The following is a 17,714-nucleotide window of genomic DNA, read 5'->3' as shown; positions in this document are numbered from 1 at the left end:
CGACTGCTAAATACCGCCCCCAAGCTGCACTTCACGATCCTGCCAGCAGAGGGCTGCTTGCAGCTTCTAGCAAACGGTAGCCGAGGGAATGTAGTAATCCATCCAGATTGTCGCTTATTGGCCGGACGTTGGGAACCAATGAACGCCCACCTCCCTTCAGCAGTCTTTTGTTTGCTTTCCTCTCAGAGGAGCCAATGACATCTGCCTGGGCGCGGCCGGATAACCAATCGCAAAAGCTGCAGCGTTGTCCCTCCGTCACCATTCGGGAATGGAAGAACCGGTCCAGGAAAGTAAGCCAATCAGAGGCCTAGGCGGGACCTGGCAGTGCAATGCGCCAATGAGAGGCGCAGGGAGGGGATAAGGACAGGAGGGGGCGGAGGCGGATGGAGGCGTGTCCGAGGCCAGAGACACCCACGGCTTGGAGGAGGGCGGTGGTGTCAGTCGGGAGCTGCGACAGGGACCTTCTAGGGGGCAGGTGAGGCTCGCGGGGTCGGTCGTTGGTTTCCGAGGCCTGCTTCCACTTTGGCCGTCGCTGCTATGTCGGATCACCCTCTCTACTGAAACCGCCTCCTTCGCCCTCTGCTCGCTCTCCGGCCCCCTTTCCTTGCGGTCCTCTCCGTGTATTCCTCCGCCTGCTCCTCCCCCTCCGGAATCCCTCGCTGCGTCGGCCGCTCTCAAAATGGATCCTCTCGGTCGGGCTCCCATCTGTCACTCTTGTGTGTGGGCGTCGTGAGAAGCGACGTCATCCACATCCCCAGACCCTTCCCTCTCCCCCCTCTACTCGTGGTGGGTGGGAGTCTTTGTCGCTGGCAGTGAGCAGAGATAGGCATAGGCCGTCTTCTGAAAACCCAGCTCCCGAGTCGCCTTTGCGGGGAGACCCTTGCGCCTGCGTTCACACGTGACGCCGCGTTGTGCGTGTGGGTTCTTCCGAATTTTCCTGGCTGGCTTTGGGACCGACGCTTCCGGCTGCTGCGGAACGAGGCCAGTGTAGGAACGGGCATTGCATAAGAGGATTCTGTTTCTCTTTCGAGTTGCTTCGTCCATGTTGAGAGATGCTGCTGTAGGGTTGCGTTGTCACGTCCTTCGGAGAACGCTTCGCTTGCAAAATAGGGGAAGGACGGTGACAGCTTCGCGAGATCTCTTTCCAGCCGGAGCGGGATCTGGCCTGAGCTGTGAAGTAGGAATCCAAGCAGCACTTTATAGCATGACAAAGTATGGTGCGTGCGCCTGAGGAAGTGAGCCGACCTGTGGAAACTTCTGCTGAAAGAAACGGTAATGTTTAAGGCGCTGCTGGACCCGTGTTTACATTTGCTGCCACAGACTTCTCCGATGGCGAGATTGTGATGAAATATTTCATGGGGACGCTGGAGTTGAGCTCTCACCTGCATGTGTTTCTATGGCTGATCTTTGAGAAGATGCCACATATGTTGTCCTCTTGCAAAGAGTGGGATTTGACCACCCTACAAACGATGGTTTAAAGGGTGTCTCCTCTGTTGGATTAGTCTCCCTCCAGAAGATTTCCATCTGGCCTTAACATTTGTCTATGAGTGTATTTTTGCCCATTGTTGAATTATAACCCCAAACATAGGACCCATTGAAAACCTGACTACTGTGATAAACCAGACTACTGTTGGTAAACCAGAATCCTCAACCCATCTGTGGTAGTGAAATCTCCCTGAAAGAAATATTTAAATGGTCTTGAATTCAGTATAGTGTCCACTTTTTACAGGCTTTGGAGCGCAGCTGTGTTAGTTTGCAGTAGAGCAGTGTGGTCCAAGTCTCGTATTGCCTTGGAGACCTTGTTGTGATGGGGTGTCTCTCCTATATTTTTTGGTATTGTACATGGAATATGTCAACAAATACGGGCTTGTGAGCATGTGCACTGTGGTTTATCGGTACTATGGGCCTATAAGAGCAGGGCTTCTAAGAAAGAGGGCATAGCTTCTAGGCAGGTTTAAATCCCAATTGTCTTCTTCAGAATGAACACTTATAGCCTGGAATACATTCTCTCTCTTTTGGTTTTGTAGCTATATTTTGTCCCTATGATAACATGTTGCAGATCAAAGAGATTCACACCCATTGTCATTTTCAGTGATTTGCCTGGCAGCTCATGTTCTAGAACAAGATTGTTGACATAGTGACTAAATTCCAGTTGCTTCATGTGTGGAACAAGTTGGACAACAGCCAACTTTGCACAGGAGCTTGGTGTTGAATATTTAGTGTCCACTCTGGGCATTAATCAACTTTGGGTTTTCTGGGTTGTTATGGCCGTGTTCCAGTAGCATCTTCTCCTGAGGTTTCACCTGCATCTGTGGTGAAACGTCAGGAGAAAATGCAGGCGAAATGTTGGGAGAAAAGACTACTGAAACACGGCCACACAACCCGGAAAACCCACAACACCCTAGTGATTCCAGCCGTGAAAGCCTTCAACATACATTAATAACTTTTCTTGGAACTGAGGGGACATCTGTTGTGTATCTTTTCTCTGAATATGCTGTTGTACAGGCATTTCAGATTCAGAAGTTGTCCCTAAACTTGCCATGATTAAAATTAGACCTCAAAACACAAGATGAGCATGAGAACCTCTGGGGAAAAGGACTCAAGATTGTTCTGTGGGGCTGAGGGCCTGGCGGAGATTGAAAGCCTGTTTTACAACTGTACTAAAAAAGATTGATAGGTATGTAACTTACTATTGGCTAAGAAAGCTGGGCTGCAATTCTGTAGCCTTGTGTTGCTCAGTTCCTAATTGCTCCGTTTTGTATTTTATCTGAAGTGGAATGTTGCTCAGATCTGGAGAAGTAGAGTAGTAACTTATTAATGTCACAGATACCTTTGAGCCTTTTTTTCCTCATATGGTTTTAATCTTAGCTTGTCAGAGTCTGTTCTCTGACTAGCCTTAGAGACCTTTTGTGGCTACACAGTGTTCCAAACCGGTACAGTACCCGGGAACTGGTTGGTTGGCTTTCTGATGTCATAATGGTCACATACACTTCTGTTATGACGCATTGTGTGGTTTTCGTCCCTCCATCTGCCTGTGTGGATCAGCCTGTCATTCTTCAGGCTTCAAAGGGGAGCTCACTAGCCGGCTCCTCCCCACCTCTATTCTTTCTCCATTTTTTTGCCAACTGTTCTTTCTTCAAGGTACTGGTGGCAAGCAATGAAATTGTTGCCTCTGGATGTCTTACTGAAAACTGCTCAGTGGAACATTGTTGTAGGTATTTTTAATCTGGTTATTTATTAATAAGAGGTCACATGTTCTTCACTTCCTCATAAACAGGTTATTGAACTTGGGCTGTGAGGTTGCTGCCAGGTCATTTTTCTTTCCCTCCCCCCAAGTTTTATTTTTGTGTTGAATGTGCTAATGTCAAATTCACTGACCCCCCACAGTCCAGTGTTTTAGATGCCAGAAAGTATTAATGGGAACACTCCAACTAAGGATTCCATTGTCGTGCTCATGTGAAAATGGGTCGCTGGATGATAGGCTTGGGTTTGAGAGGAGGCTAATCTTCCCTGAACAAATATCACTGTGTGGCCTCTGGCAGGCAACTTATTCCAACTTAATCTGCCTGGCATATGGCAGTTGTACAGGACATAATACTGTGAAGTGATTGCTGATGAAATGGTAGCTTGTCTTTCTACAAACGCCACAGTACACCACGGCTGTTTGACTATTTTATGTGTTACACATGAAACTTTCATAAAAATCCAAACATGAATATTTAAGCGGAAGAGCTTTCCCAGTTGCTTAATGGAACGGAAATATAAGAGTTTTGTACCTGCTTTGCACTGAGGTTGAACAGGTTTTAGCCTCTTTTAATAAGCACTGTCTGTAATTAAGTTGCCGGCTTGTTAGGCATAGTTTTCAAAAAGGATTCATGAACATTTCCTTGTAGAGCAACAGCTTCTTTCACTGTTTTGGGGGTGCAGGTGTCTGATGGCTGTGATTTCTGATCACACCCTTATTTATTTATAGTTCTAACTTCTGTCTTTAAGGTCTCGATGTGGTGTGTGCAATTTAGTCGGTGGCTGATTGTTATACATGTTCTCCTTGGTTAAAGGTTGAAGCAGCAGCATTGCTTTGAACAATCCTCTGATATAACTTCGTGTGAACTTGGGAAGAGTTCTGTTTCCATATGCTGAAGGGTCGAATAGTCAAAGGCTGAACATAAGGCCAGACAGTATATCTGTTGCACTCAGTTGAAGGTATTAGTATGTAGTCTCACATATGAATCTGGGGGAAACAAGCAAACAGCTGCTGTTGCTTTTAAACTCCAGCTGGCAGAATTTTTTTTCCTCTTAATGTGGCAGAGTTGCTTCTTCTTGTAATGGATGTTTTTGTGGCTTCTGCAACTGGGCCACTGATCTGTATTGGTTAGCTCTGCCTACTCCAACAACAAGTAGCAGAAGCCACAGAAACAGCCACTATGTAATGGTGGATAATTCACTAGGAGTCGGTTTCATATATTTATAAAGCTAGCATGTCCCCTGTGCCACTCCTTGGATTAAAGCAGTGAGGGGGTCAGCTGTTTCACAAATGTTTCCCTATGGGGACTGTTGTTGGAGGATCTCATTTCTAGCTTGGCCCCTCTGTCAGGCATATTTGAGCTTTAGGTCTCTGCCTTTCCCGAATGAATTGAGAGGAACTGACAGGCTTGCTTGTTGTTTTTTGTGTTTACATCAAAAGCTGTGAAACTTACTATCTCTGATGCCTGACAATGAGGCGTAGCAGTCCTGATAAAGGAGGCAGCCTCTTTTTCGCCCTCAATGTCCAGTTTTGCCTTTTCCTTGAACAGCTGTGGGCATCTGGAAGGAGCGAGTGGTTAGCATGTGATATTCTCCAAGCTTCCTCCACCCAGCATGACCTATTTTGGGGCCATACTACTGACTCATGTTAGCTGGTATGTGCACTTGTGGACCGAATTACATGTTATGTTTCTCTGTGGATTTCCCAAGTTAATTTGCTGTGAGGTGCTAAATTCTGCCACATCAAGGGGGTTATTGGTCTTTGGAATGTGACATTTCCTGTCCTGTCTGCAGGCCTCTGTCAACCAAAAAACCATTAGAGGCAGAATAGATCTTAAGATAACAGTGGATATGGATAATCCCTTGAGGAAATGTGATCACCCTTCCTTCTGGAAGCTTTTGCCTTTTTGGTTGGGTGGGATTTGATTCTCCGTTCCAGGGTACTGCTCATATGATCTTTGCTCAGCCAGTGTCTTGAAATAGCATGAGTGCTGCAGCTGGGATCTTTACTAATCTGCTGTCATAATTATCCGAACCCAGATTTACATTGCTAGGGTTGATCCACGCTTGTGTTCTTTTCATACCGCTGCATACCTCCTTCTAGGGAAGCTGAGGCAAAACTAGCGAACTTCATTTTGCGCTGTGAAGAAATCTAATGCTGGATGGTAGGAACCTTTTGCACCACCAAAGGCTGTCTTTAATCAAAATCTCAGTTGACAAGTTCCATATCTTGACTAAACTCCGAAAAGCTATATCTTTAAAATGCAGCTTCTTTGTCAATTCAAGAAGTAGGAAGATTCTGCATTGGTTTGACCTCACCTGGAATATTGTATCCAGTTCTGGGCACCACAATTCAAGAAGGTTGTTGACAAGCTGGAACAGGTCCAGAGAAGGGCAACCATAATGGTCAAAAGTCTGGAATCTATGCCATATGAGGAGAGACTTAGGGAGCTAGGGATGTTTAGTTTGCTGAAGAGAAGGTTAAGAGGTGACATGATAGCCATGTTTAGATATTTGAAGGGATGTCATGTTGGTGAGGGAGGAAGGTTGTTTTCTGCTGCTCCAGAGACTAGGACCTGGAGTCATGGGTTCAAGGGGAAGGAAAAGAGATTCCACCTAAACTTCAGGAAAAACTTCCTGACAGTAAGGGCTGTTCAACAGTGGAATGCACTACCTTGGAGTGTGGTGGAGTCTCCTTCTTTGGAGGTTTTTAAAGAGAGGCTGGATGGCCATCTGCCAGGAGGGCTTGGAAGGTGTGCTCCTCCATTGCAGGGGGTTGGACTTGATGGCCCTTGGGGTCTCGTCCAACTCTATGATTCTGTGAAGCTCTAAATGCATGTGTTCCAGGCTTAGTATGAGGCAAAAGCTACTAAGTTAATCCATCATCCTTGGGTGTAGTGTAACCAGTTATCAAAAATATAGTGATTTCAAGAACAAGGTACTTTAAAAGTAACAAGAACAGAAGTTGCTTTGGTTTCTGAAAAGCAGGATTGGAAGATTTCACATACTCCTGGTTATTGCACTGGAGGAGACCACAAATCTATGTGCCATATGGTATCTCTCTGGCTGCTGGGTGAAGGAGGTTTACAGTAGTAATACCTCTAAAGTTCCTATCTCTCATTCTTGAAGAGAAGAACATAATGTTTAGCATCAGCTTAAAGGGCATCCTTGTGAAAATAACGCATCTTTTTGAACTAGTGAATAGTTTGTCTTCGTGATAACTGTCCCAGCTTCCATGGAGCTAATCCTACAGGTGTATGGGAAGTAGAATGGCTGTCCACTGTGACAGGATAAGCCAATCTCTACTGTAGATAGTAAGTTGATGGTGCCCATGTTATCATCAGCTAGTCAATTTCTCTTTCTTTTAAAAATCGCAAATTTGGAGAATTAAGACTGGGTGAAATTACATTTACTCCATTAGCAAAAATCCTGCCACATTAACAGCATTAACTCCAGTTTGCTGCTCTGCGGTCGGATAGCGAGAGGGACTTCTAGCAGCTCAGAGGAAGCAGGTGACAGCAACTTGGCGTGCATAGCTGTGTATACTGCACTTCTGGTGGTCCACTTTTTCTGTATCCTTCCAGCTGCTGGCCATGCCACCTTTACCAAGCCAGGGCTTAACAAGGGACCCCAAAGTTATCTTTGCATTCACAGCCTCAATTCACTTTTGTGCTGAGTGTAATTTAGAACTTACTTTGTGTTGCAGTCCATCTCACTTCTCTTGGGAAGGATGGACTGTGGAAAGCAGGTGTAGGAATGAGCTACAAATAATAGATCCATTTGGCTCGTCTGGGGTTGCGCCTTGATGAGCTGGTAACCCCCACATCGCCATGGAAAGAGGCAGTGTTTCTCAGGGGGTGTTTGTCTGACTTTGGGTCTTGGTATCTTGAATTCAAACCCATGATCATGCTGGAAGAAATGTGAGGAGCCTTGGGCTAGCAGTTGGCTTCTCCTCCTTCCTTCAGTATAACCTGCTGAGTGCATAAAATGGGATACTGCCCCAGTATGCTGCCCTGAGCTCCCTGGGAGGAGTGAGTTGGCAATATTAGTTATGAGTTACCTTTCTGTTGGGGATTGTGTCTTTGTGTGTGTGGGTGTACATGTGGCAAGTCTTTGTTCAGCACCGTCTGTCCTAGCCAGAGGAGGAGGTGCCACCTTCTCACCCCATCTAGAAGCGGGACTAATTTGTCTGTGATATTTGCATGATCCTATTACATTATGACACCAACATTCCCTGCCAGCCAATCCAGGTCCAGCTTGCATGCTTTGCCCCCATTCCTCCCCTGCCTGATGAGGGATAAGGTGCTAGTTGCAGAACTGGTTGCCACCCAGGGTTTTAGAACAAACACGACCGGGCACTATGAACTTCCAAAGGAGGGCATGGCTATGGGAGTCATTGTGCCGTGTTTGCAGTGCTCTCAGGTGAGCAAAATTCACTTGAAAGTTGATGCAGCATATAATAGGAGGGCTTCTACCCCGAGCATTTGGAAGCAACATATTTGCAGCATCATGCTGTGGCTGTGGGGGCTGCTTGCCTCCGGCTTCGTCCTAGCCCTGTCTGGGGAGGTCATTAGGGGCACTAATATGAGGGTTTTCCAGCTGCCCTGTTGCGAAGCAAAGCTCTCCTGTGAGTCCGGTATCTCCCCTGGAGCCTGGGATTAGCCTTGCAACAGCCTGCAATAATTGCACCATAGATACCAAGAAAGCTGGGACGCTTGCAGAGCAGTTGCACCTTGTAGATCTTCCATACCGGGAGGAAGAAGGGATCTTCTTGCAGGTTGTGTGTCTGGAGGCTTCAGTTGGTGAGTTCAGAGTGGAGGGTGACCGTCGCGTTCATCCTCAGCAGTAAGTGATTGGGTGGGTCAGCCTTTACTGAACTTTCCATTTCTTGATGAAGCCTGAAGGTTCGGCAGAGGGATTTCTTCCAGCAATGGAAGTTGGATTCATTGGCCACTTGGGTTATGTCTGACCTGAGGAGTAGGTAGTGTGAGCAGGCTGAGGGGTCCTGTAATTTGTCTGTGTGATGGGTGTCACTGTCATTGGGCATAGGTGAATGGCATAGTTGTTTGGAACAGGGATAGCTGCTTGAAGCCTCTGTTCTAGAATTTACTCTTGGCTGCTTTTACTAAACCTTCTGTCGTGGGCTGGATCTGTTGGCTTTCCCTTTTACATCTGACAAAGCAGGCTTTTGCCTTTCAGACCTATTCAGAAGTCAAAGGAAACTGTTCCCCTTGATTGAGGAGTAGCGACCCTGTTTCCTAGCTTAACTTGTGGAGGGATCAGGATTATTATTGATGTGGCTAACCCAGGGATAGGGAACCTGCGGCTCTCCAGATGTTCAGGAACTACAATTCCCATCAGCCCCTACTAGCATGGCCAGTTGGCCATGCTGACAGAGGCTGATGGGAATTGTAGTTCCTGAACATCTGGAGAGCCGCAGGTTCCCTACCCCTGGGCTAACCGATCCCCCTAGAGAGGAGGCTAAAGGCTTTGAAACCACTGGTATTCCTGGGTTGCTCCCAGAGGTGGGGCAGAGACATAAGCAAAGGGCCTTTTGGGGTGGCCAAGGTATGTTGCATAATGTCATTTGGAAAACAAAAAAGGGGGCGTTTGGCACAGCCTTTCAGGGTGGCTATCAGCCGATATCATGGCACCCGAGCTGGTCCTGGGGAAACATGGCACTGTTTTCGCTTCTGACAAGGGCTTTGTTCCCCTTTTCCACAGCTTATTGTGACAAGAGGGTAACGACCATCTGCCAGCTAGCACAATGGACATCCTCAACAGGAACATTAATTTTGATGCCATCTTCAAATTCTCCCACATGTGAGTATACATTTGGCTCCCATTTTGGTTGTAGTTTTTTTATGGGGGGGATGGGAGTGGATCAGCTAGTTGAACTGAGATGGCTTGAAGCCTGGTGGGATCTGTTGCTTAGCACAGATCATGGATGGGGTTGGAGGATGTGGAGTACAAGCTTTCCTGCTTTTGAGAGCAGGCACAAAAAATATCAAAATCTTGCTCCAGGTAACAATCTTTCCATCGCCCCCCCCCCCCCCCCCCCCCCAAATGGAGCTGGGTTCTGCAATCCTGATTAAGCAGCTGAATGGGCATTAATTTATTCTTCTGGTCAAAGAGCTACTCCTGCTGTGCAAGTTCTGTTCACAGGTGCATGCACACACCATCCGTTCCACGTAGTAACCCTTTCTTTCACATTTGCCTTTAGTTTAGAAGATTAGAAATTTGTTTTCATTGAGAATAGGTGAAGGACCGGACTCTGTGGGTTACCAAACTAAAACGCTGTCCATTACCAAATTCTGTACTCCGTGCAGTATGGTAATTAAACAGAGCAATTTAGGAGAGGCTATATGGAAGCCAAAGTCCATTGCAAAATGTTAAATGGGAATTGCAAAAGGGATTGCAAAAATGGAATTGTTAAAATGGAAATGTTAAAAGGGAATTGCAAAAGGGATTGCAAAAATGTTAAAAGGGAAGTGCCAATCTGCTGTATGGTGTATGGAAAAAGAAATGTATGGTGTATGGAAAAAGAAACAGACCCTATTTCTGTTCTGTTTCTGTTGTGACTTCTGTTCTGTTTCTGTTCTGTTTCTGTTGTGACTAAAAGGGCCTGCAGTATTTAAATCCCATGGGTTAGATTCAACCATTTCTCTGTTTGCAATATCTATTCTAGACCATACCCAGAACCCTGCTTGTGGTGATTGCCAGGCGTTTGCATCAAACTTATAAGAATCTGTGGGATCAGATACCTGAGATTGCTCCAGCTTCTCTTTGTGGCTCTCCCCTTCTCTGTGGGGGACATGACATCCCAGTCCTAGAGGCCCTGGAGCATCTGGGACGGATCGAGTGTGATTTTCTCTGTATAGCTCACTGGGTGTCCAAGACCTGGCAAATGGCCAGTCAAAGGAGCTTTATCATGGCTGTGAGACATGACAGCACTGACTTTGTCTCCCTTCACTCCTGCAGCTCCACATCAACCCAGCAGCACCTGAAGAAGGTCTATGCTACCTTTGCACTATGCATGTTTGTAGCAGCAGCTGGTGCCTACGTCAACCTGGCAACTCAGCTGGTGCAGGTAAGAGCGCTCTGTGCAGATTTGTGGGCTTAAGGCCACTTTAGCCCTTGGTGTTTTTGCGAGCTTTGTCATCTGCCGAGCTCATCCACTGACTGGGAAATGAGCTGTGTTGTGTATAGTCCCTTAGAGTTTCCCTAGAGATTCTACTAATTGGGTATAGTAACTGATTGGCTGCTATTTTCAAAGCAGAAATTGGGAGGGAAACCTTAATGCTAGAAAAAGGGAACCATCGTATACTAAAAGTTAACGCTCAGGTAGTTTAATACTTTGAAAGGCATTTCTAATATTGCTTTTCAAGAATATAAAAACAGACTGTCATCCATTGCTCCAGTGTTTTACACTAATTGGCCAGAATGCTGGAAGGTGGTTCACTTCTAGCAGAGCGTGTTTTCCTTGGATATCTGCAAGAGAAAAAAAGCGTAAGTGTTGTGGGGTTTCCAGGCTGTATGGCCGTCTTCCAGTAGCATTTTCTCCTGACGTTTCGCCTGCATCTGTGGCTGGCATCTTCAGAGCATCACTCCAGTGATTCTGGCTGTGAAAGCCTTCAACAATACAGAAAAGGGTTGCTTTTATTCTTTTTGTTTTGGTTGCAACCTGAAAGTTCAACCAAAGGTCCTGGAATAGCCCTGCAGGAGCCAAGCATGGCCTCCTTCCATGGCTAGGACCCAGTCTGGAGATTGTGACCAAAAGAGCTTCAGTATTTAAATTCCATGGCTTAGATTCAACCACTTCCCTGTCTGCAACATCTAGACCATACCCAGAACCCTGCTGATGCTGATACTCTACTGTTCTTCCTTGCAGTTTGGCCTGCTTACCAGTCTGGGATCTCTTGGCCTTATGATCTGGCTGATGGCCACACCCCACAGCCGGAAAACAGAACAGAAACGATTGGGCATGTTGGCAGGCTTTGCCTTCCTCTCTGGTATGTGCTTATAATCTCCTTGTCGTAGGAAGGGGGTGCCTTTTTGTAATAAACCAAACAGTTTTATCAAGCAGTAGTGACCTCATGGAAGTGTTTCATTAGTAGGATGGAAGCTGGAGTGAAGTCAGTTATTTGCACGAGTACAGGAGTTCCGCCTATGTGAAACAATTCGTATTTAGGCACTTAGAAATAAGCGCTATGTGGATATTCTCCTAGGCATCTGGGTGTTTAGTGCGTGGGTTGAGCCACTCTATGGGCAGGTTGCTGTCACTTGACTCCCAAATGGTCATTCTTAACAAGGAGACAACCTATTCAGCTATCACTGGCCCTGCATGCTTTCATCCATCACTACCTCAGCTGCCCGAAATCTAGTATACTTCTATTACCAGAGGCTTATGTACCAGGATCCCCATCTTTCATGTTGTCCTCAATGGTCCTGTGATGTAAGGCCTGAGATCACCCAGCAAGCTTCCATGGCAGAATCAGGATTTTCACCTGGCTCTCCCAGATCCTCTGAGGGGGAAGGTGTGGCGCTCACACACGGCACTGTGCTCGCACACAGCACAGCATCCAAATCTTGTGGACAGAGCTGACTAGAATAGCGCAGCCCTTTGGTATTACTAGAGGGTATCTGTGAATCTTTAGCCCCTTAAGGTTTGGTGGTGACCCTTATCCCTGACTACCCAGACTCTCAGAGCTGGTCCTTATGTGATGCTTTGTACTTAAGTTCCAGTTAAGCATACAAAGTACACTTTCTTTGTGTTTGAAAGGCACACATGTGTAAGCCCCAGATGCTTTCTTCTAAATGTCTGCAAGTATTGTATATTCGTGCAAGTGTCTTTCCAATGCCAGTGTATCGTTTTGTCTTTTCTAGGAGTTAACCTGGGACCTTTGCTGAAGATGATCATCGCCATCAACCCCAGGTAAGGGGCAGTAATGTCTCAGTTGACCAGCAGCTACTTCAGTGCTCTGTCAAGCTTGTGAGGGGTTTTCAGCCACACCTGCAATATATCTGAATTTGAAATCAAGCTCCCTTAATGGTGCTTTCAGTTTTCAAAATTTTACTAATCTAACTCCAGCAAGCTGTTTCTGATATTCTTGTTTCAGGATGGAGTCTGGAATAAAATCCCAACCATTGAGCCTTGCCAACATAACCCCCCACCCCAATACCACAGTTTGCCTGGCGAGCTCCCAAACTTACCAGAACACCTCTTCTTTCCCCAACAAAATAACTCATTTGCTCTATCAGCATCCAAATCTTGTATATGGCCCAGTTGCTTGACAAGTTCTGTGGGCCACATTGGGCACCTTGAATGCCTTCTGTGCTGACCAGCTCTCTTCTTGTCCTTTCTCTCCACTCAGCATCATCCCGACTGCTTTCCTGGGCACAGCTGTGATCTTCAGTTGCTTCTCCCTGAGCGCCCTCTTTGCTAAGCGTCGTGCCTACCTGTACCTGGGAGGTGAGTATTGCAGTGGAGCTGCCCTTCTCTTCTGGATTTGCAGCCTCTTGTTCCTTGCTCATAATTCCTCTGTTTCCTCTTGTTAGGGTTTCTGTTCTCTGGCCTCTTCCTGATGGTCTTTCTCTCCCTGATCAATATGTTTCTGAGCTCAACTTGGCTTTTCACGGTAAGTAATGCAGCACTTGATTCCTGAACGGAGAACCTGCCCCAGGTTTATCTAGGGACTCCTAGCAGGCTCATTGAGAGGAGCCCTCTGGCACTTCCTGCTTGCTTTCACTGTGTTAATTGGAGGGTGGGTAAAAGAAGCACAATACAATGGCATCTTTCAGCATGAGGCTTGCAGACCTGCCCAAAATGAATGTCCATTGTAATGACTGTGGGGAAGTTTGCCTTCTCCTCAGCTTTCCTTGTTAGAGCAAGAGAGGGAGGATTGCAGGAACTTTCCACTAAAAAATAAATAAAAATAAATCAAAGTTCTGCACCAAACTGTGCACCATGCTGCAAAAGCTGAATACGTTCCCTGTGTAAAATTCACAAGATGAGGTTTTTTTGCACAATTCTGCTATCCATAAGGAGAGACAGTACTGAAGCTGCATCCTTTGTCATGTTTTGAAATTGCTGTGTACTTTTAGGTACATATTTGAAACCATTCTCAAATTACTAGGCACAGATTCCAGCAAATATCCTGCAAATTTTCTGAGTTCCTGAAAACTGTGGCCCAAACTCTGACTAGAGACTAGAACTTAGCTAAACCACTGCCAGGGGACAGGAATGGCTAGTGGTAGTCATTAAGTATGACTACTCTTGACTAATGCATCTCTTATCACCTTGCTCCAGGCTAACCTCTACATTGGACTCATGGTCATGTGTGGCTTCGTGCTGTTTGACACTCAGCTTATCATTGAGAAGGCTGAGAGGGGTGACAGTGACTACATTTGGTGAGTACAGGGCCCATGACAGTTGAGTATCTAGTTCAAGGCATTACGCCATTGAGTATCTAGTTCAGGGCATTATTGAGTATCTAGTTCAAGGCTGTAAAGTAGATAGAAAAAGAAGAGAAGGCAAAAGTTTGAGAAGAGAAGGCAAAAGTTGAAAGGAAGTGGAGAAATGCATTGATAGCCTTGTTTATACAGGGTTCAGTTAGAAGGGGGGGTTGGATTTATATCCCCCCTTTCTCTCCTGTAAGGAGACTCAAAGGGACTTACAAACTCCTTTCCCTTCCCCTCCCCTCCCCTCCCCTCCCCTCCCACCCACCCACCCACCCAACAACAAACAGTCTGCAAGGTAGGTAGGACTAAGAGAGCTCTGAAGAACTGTGACTAGCACAAGGTCATCCAGCTGGCATGTGTTAGACTGCACAAGCTAATCTAGTTCACCAGATAAGTCTCCACAGCTCAAGTGGCTAAGTGGGGAATCAAACCCAGTTCTCCAGATTAGAGTTCACCTGCTCTTAACCACTACAGCATGCTGGCTCTAGTTTGAAGCAGATATTAGCTAGAGATGCCCCAAACAAATGAATTGTTGGAAATGTGATACAAAATGTCTCCCAGCTAAGTGAGTTAATCAGTTGTAGGAGCATGGTGTGTCCAGCCCTTCAGACTCACTATTTCAGTGCAAGAGGATGGAGGCCCTAATTTGACAAGATTGCTTTGGGCTTTTTTGTGATGCTTTGGGATTGCAGTGTACTCTTAGATGCACATCCTGAACCTCTTTCTCCCACCAGGCACTGTGTGGATCTCTTCCTGGATTTTATCAGCATCTTCCGAGAGCTTATGACCATCATGGGCATGAATGAGGTGAGTATGCCTTCCTAGTGCCCTCACCCACCCCATCCCTTCCCCTAAGCTAGGGGTCTGCAAGCTGTGGCTCTCCAGATGTTCATGAACTACAATTCCCATCAGTCCCTGTCAGCATGGCCAATTGGCCCTAAGCTGTGGCCATGTGGAGTGAAATTTCCAACATTGGCTGTGGAACAAGCAAGGAGTTAACAGGAGTCACTGGACTGATTAGCAGAGACCACACTGCGTGGTATCCTTTCTGTGATTCATGGTGCAGACAGTCAAGTAGTTTTGCCTATGTGTCCTATATAGGCCGTGCCCTATAACAGATTGTCTGTCGCTCTTGGATTCACTAATAGGTGCTCATGGGTGGGATTCTTTTGAAGCATTCAAGTCTTGCAGAGAAGCTACTTGCCTGAAAAGCACTAGTGACGATCATGGAAGAGACTTTCCCAATCTGAAAGTGTCCGAAAGTCTGAAATAGAGTTGTGAAAAGTAATAGGCAACCAGCCAAGGATTTTGTTCTTGTTGAAGCTGCTTTTTAGAGCCGGTGCATCGTGACTATTAAGAGTATCAGACTAGGATCAAGGGCATAAACTGTGAGGTGATTTGGGTGCTGTGTGGTTTCCGGGCTGTATGGCCGTGTTCTAGCAACATTCTCTCCTGACGTTTCGCCTGCATCTGTGGCTGGCATCTTCAGAGGATCCTCTGAAGATGCCAGCCTTAATCTGGCCCAACGTCGAAATGTTAAATTTCTGTCCCTTCTTCAATAACCCTTAACCAACATGGTATTGAAATCAAAAGAAAGCAGAACACTGCCACATCGAAACCACACAGCACCCAAGTGATTCCGGCCGTGAAAGCCTTCGACAATACATTGTGAGGTGATTTTTTTGCCACTTGTTGTTTCTCTATCTGCCACATCCGCCAGTAACTTGTTGAGAGGATAAACTCTTAACAGCCATGCATACAGCTCTGAGGTCCTCTGGGAAAAGCAAGGGAAAAACTTGTTTCAGAGGAACACAAGTGTAGGGTGAATCAGGCTAATAAGGACCCAGTGGCTGTTTTCTTTTGTCATCCTAGACAAGCCACTCAAGCCCAAATACTTTCTTCCACAAAGAAACTAGACATGTGGGCTGAGTTGAACTGTTTCTTGAACCTTGGAACGATTGTGCCAAAGCACTCCCAGGTCAGAACTGACTAGCGCCAATCCAGCCATCCGTTTCTGAGTCTCCTTCATAAAAGGCTTGTTTCCTTCAGGCAAAATAGGTAGGCATAGAGCCCCTCTGGGGAGGGTCAGGTACTGACAGAGAGGCCTTATCTCACTCGGGATGGGTTCTGCTCTTCAGACAGTTCCAGGGTGAGGAAGAACTGAAACATTGTTTTCTTCCCTTTTCAGAACAACAGGAAGAAGAAAGAGAAGTGAAGGAACAGTGGATACCTGTTCGGAGTCCCCATTTCTCCCTCCACCCCTTTCCTCTTTCTTGCTTCCATTCAACCCGACCTGTATTAAAGGTGCCCTCATTGTTTGGTGTGAATGAGATCTGTGACAATTTCATAATTTGTAGAAACTGGATTTTTTTTCCCTTGGGTTTTGAGCTTTTTTAAAAAAAGAAAAAACGTAACTGGCTGATCCTCATGCTGGAGTCTGGCTTTGCCCCTCTGCTGTACCAACATGCAGACACTTCAGGGACTCTCATTCATGCCCCTGCTGCTTTAGTTGGCACTGGATAGTTTCAGCCCCCCCTTCTTCCTCTCTGCACCTAATTGCCACGAGAGCAGGGCAGGAGTAGGGCAAGAGCAGACCTTGCTGCAGCCGGAGAGTTTATTCAACCACTGAAAATCAACCCTTGCTCCCAAACAAATCAAGCTGGTTTGCATGGCTGTCCACAAAGACTGGCGTTGCTTAAGCAGCTTCCCTGCCAAGCTCTGCAGGATGGAGAAGCAAAGCCCCAGCAGCTGATCAGAACGGACTCTCTTGGCAGCCCATCAGGACTGGGAGATAGCGCTTACCTGTTTTAGTATTGTTCTGCTGTTGGGGATCAACCCACGCCCCAAAAAGAAAAACACAACAACAAAACAACACTTTGTGCAGTTGAGACGGGGCTGTCACATTCATTCTGACCGAATTGAATCCCGAATGTTTCAGGCCTTCAGATTCAAACACTTTTGAGTTGCTCTTCAGTTGGGATTCTGGGATTCAAGCCCAGCAGAAGTCAGGGGACAGCAGTGAAGCTTGCTGAAAGCATGAGATTTGGCATCTTACTGCTGCTTTTGTTGTTGGCAATTGGGAGCACAACTTTGGGAGTGAACCATGAGGGTAGGAAGCAGCTGATCACTATATAGTGTATTCTGCATACAGGTAAGATCTGCACCATCAGCATTAGTTCAGCTCTGTGCACAAGCCCATTAAGTAATCTTCAGAAAGTTTTCTTGGCAGGGAGGCAGCTCCTGTTTCTTTTTGCCCCTTGGCACACGAAGCCAGACTCCAACTCTGCTTGCTTGGGATAATGAGGTTTTTCTTTCTCTTCTCCCTCCCCTCCCCCCCCCCACCTTTACCCCTGGACCAGTGCCAAGAATTCTTCAAGAAATCTACTTTATAGAGACCTTGTCTAACAGGTTTTAATATAGTAATGAGTAAACTCTGTCGTAATTGGATTTCCAGTTCTGTCTGCATTCTTTACTCATACTGTGAAGAGACAGGGTTTTAAACGAAAAGGTGTTTGATTCAGAAATATATCTACATTGTCTTACTTTGTACAAAAATTAAAATAAATATCCTCAAACTTTAACCTTTTCTCTCTATTTTCCGTTGTTGTTTGAGCAAACCTGCTGCCCCAACTTGTCTTCAGAAGTTTGGGAATTATCAGAGTGACTCTTGTACTTCTTGCTCTCAGAAAAACATTTTCCATATTGATGTGTTTATTATACAGTCCCTGTGCTCTGTGTATGTGAAGTTTGGGCATATTCTGGGATGGGCAGTTGGTTCTAGTCTGGCTTGTGGATCCTCAGACGGCTAAGAATGGCAGTATTAACATAACAGTTAATAACAGGCATAGAGAATTCTTGAAGGACTGTTGTCCAGTTGCAGCGTTATATTTGCTGACCTGTTTCTGTTTACTTGCGAAGATCATAGAATCATAGCTGGAAGAGACCCCAAGGGCCAAAAAGTCCAACCCCCTGCAATGCAGGAACACCCAATCAAAGCACTCCTGACAGAT

At 46.1% G+C, this 17,714-nt stretch overlaps 1 protein-coding gene across 2 annotated transcripts; it reads left to right on the top strand.

Moving 5' to 3' along the window:
* Positions 1–362: 362 nt before the first annotated feature.
* On the top strand, positions 363–17,285 carry TMBIM6 (transmembrane BAX inhibitor motif containing 6). Of its 2 annotated transcripts, none has more exons than XM_048492235.1 (10): positions 363–475; positions 8,968–9,066; positions 10,225–10,333; positions 11,135–11,255; positions 12,130–12,178; positions 12,618–12,715; positions 12,802–12,881; positions 13,553–13,653; positions 14,439–14,511; positions 15,893–17,285. In XM_048492235.1, exons 2-10 carry the CDS (start codon positions 9,011–9,013, stop codon positions 15,917–15,919), a joined length of 714 nt encoding a protein of 237 aa, XP_048348192.1. In that variant the 5' UTR covers positions 363–475; positions 8,968–9,010; the 3' UTR covers positions 15,920–17,285. The 2 variants fall into 2 exon arrangements, with proteins under 2 accessions (XP_048348192.1, XP_048348193.1); XM_048492236.1 differs by lacking the exon at positions 363–475 and adding an exon at positions 1,079–1,272.
* Positions 17,286–17,714: the final 429 nt, after the last annotated feature.

Source organism: Sphaerodactylus townsendi, linkage group LG03, assembly GCF_021028975.2.
Source record: "Sphaerodactylus townsendi isolate TG3544 linkage group LG03, MPM_Stown_v2.3, whole genome shotgun sequence".
Taxonomy (NCBI): Eukaryota; Metazoa; Chordata; class Lepidosauria; order Squamata; family Sphaerodactylidae; genus Sphaerodactylus; species Sphaerodactylus townsendi.
This window is presented reverse-complemented; position numbering and strand designations above follow the sequence as displayed.

Bases quoted from the DNA above. Each gene is read 5' to 3' on its own strand.
- TMBIM6 (XM_048492235.1), top strand. From the start codon at position 9,011: ATGGACATCCTCAACAGGAACATTAATTTTGATGCCATCTTCAAATTC. The intron at 12,179-12,617 runs GTAAGGGGCAGT...CTCTCCACTCAG, and splicing joins ATCATCGCCATCAACCCCAG to CATCATCCCGACTGCTTTCC. The intron at 12,882-13,552 runs GTAAGTAATGCA...ACCTTGCTCCAG, and splicing joins GCTCAACTTGGCTTTTCACG to GCTAACCTCTACATTGGACT.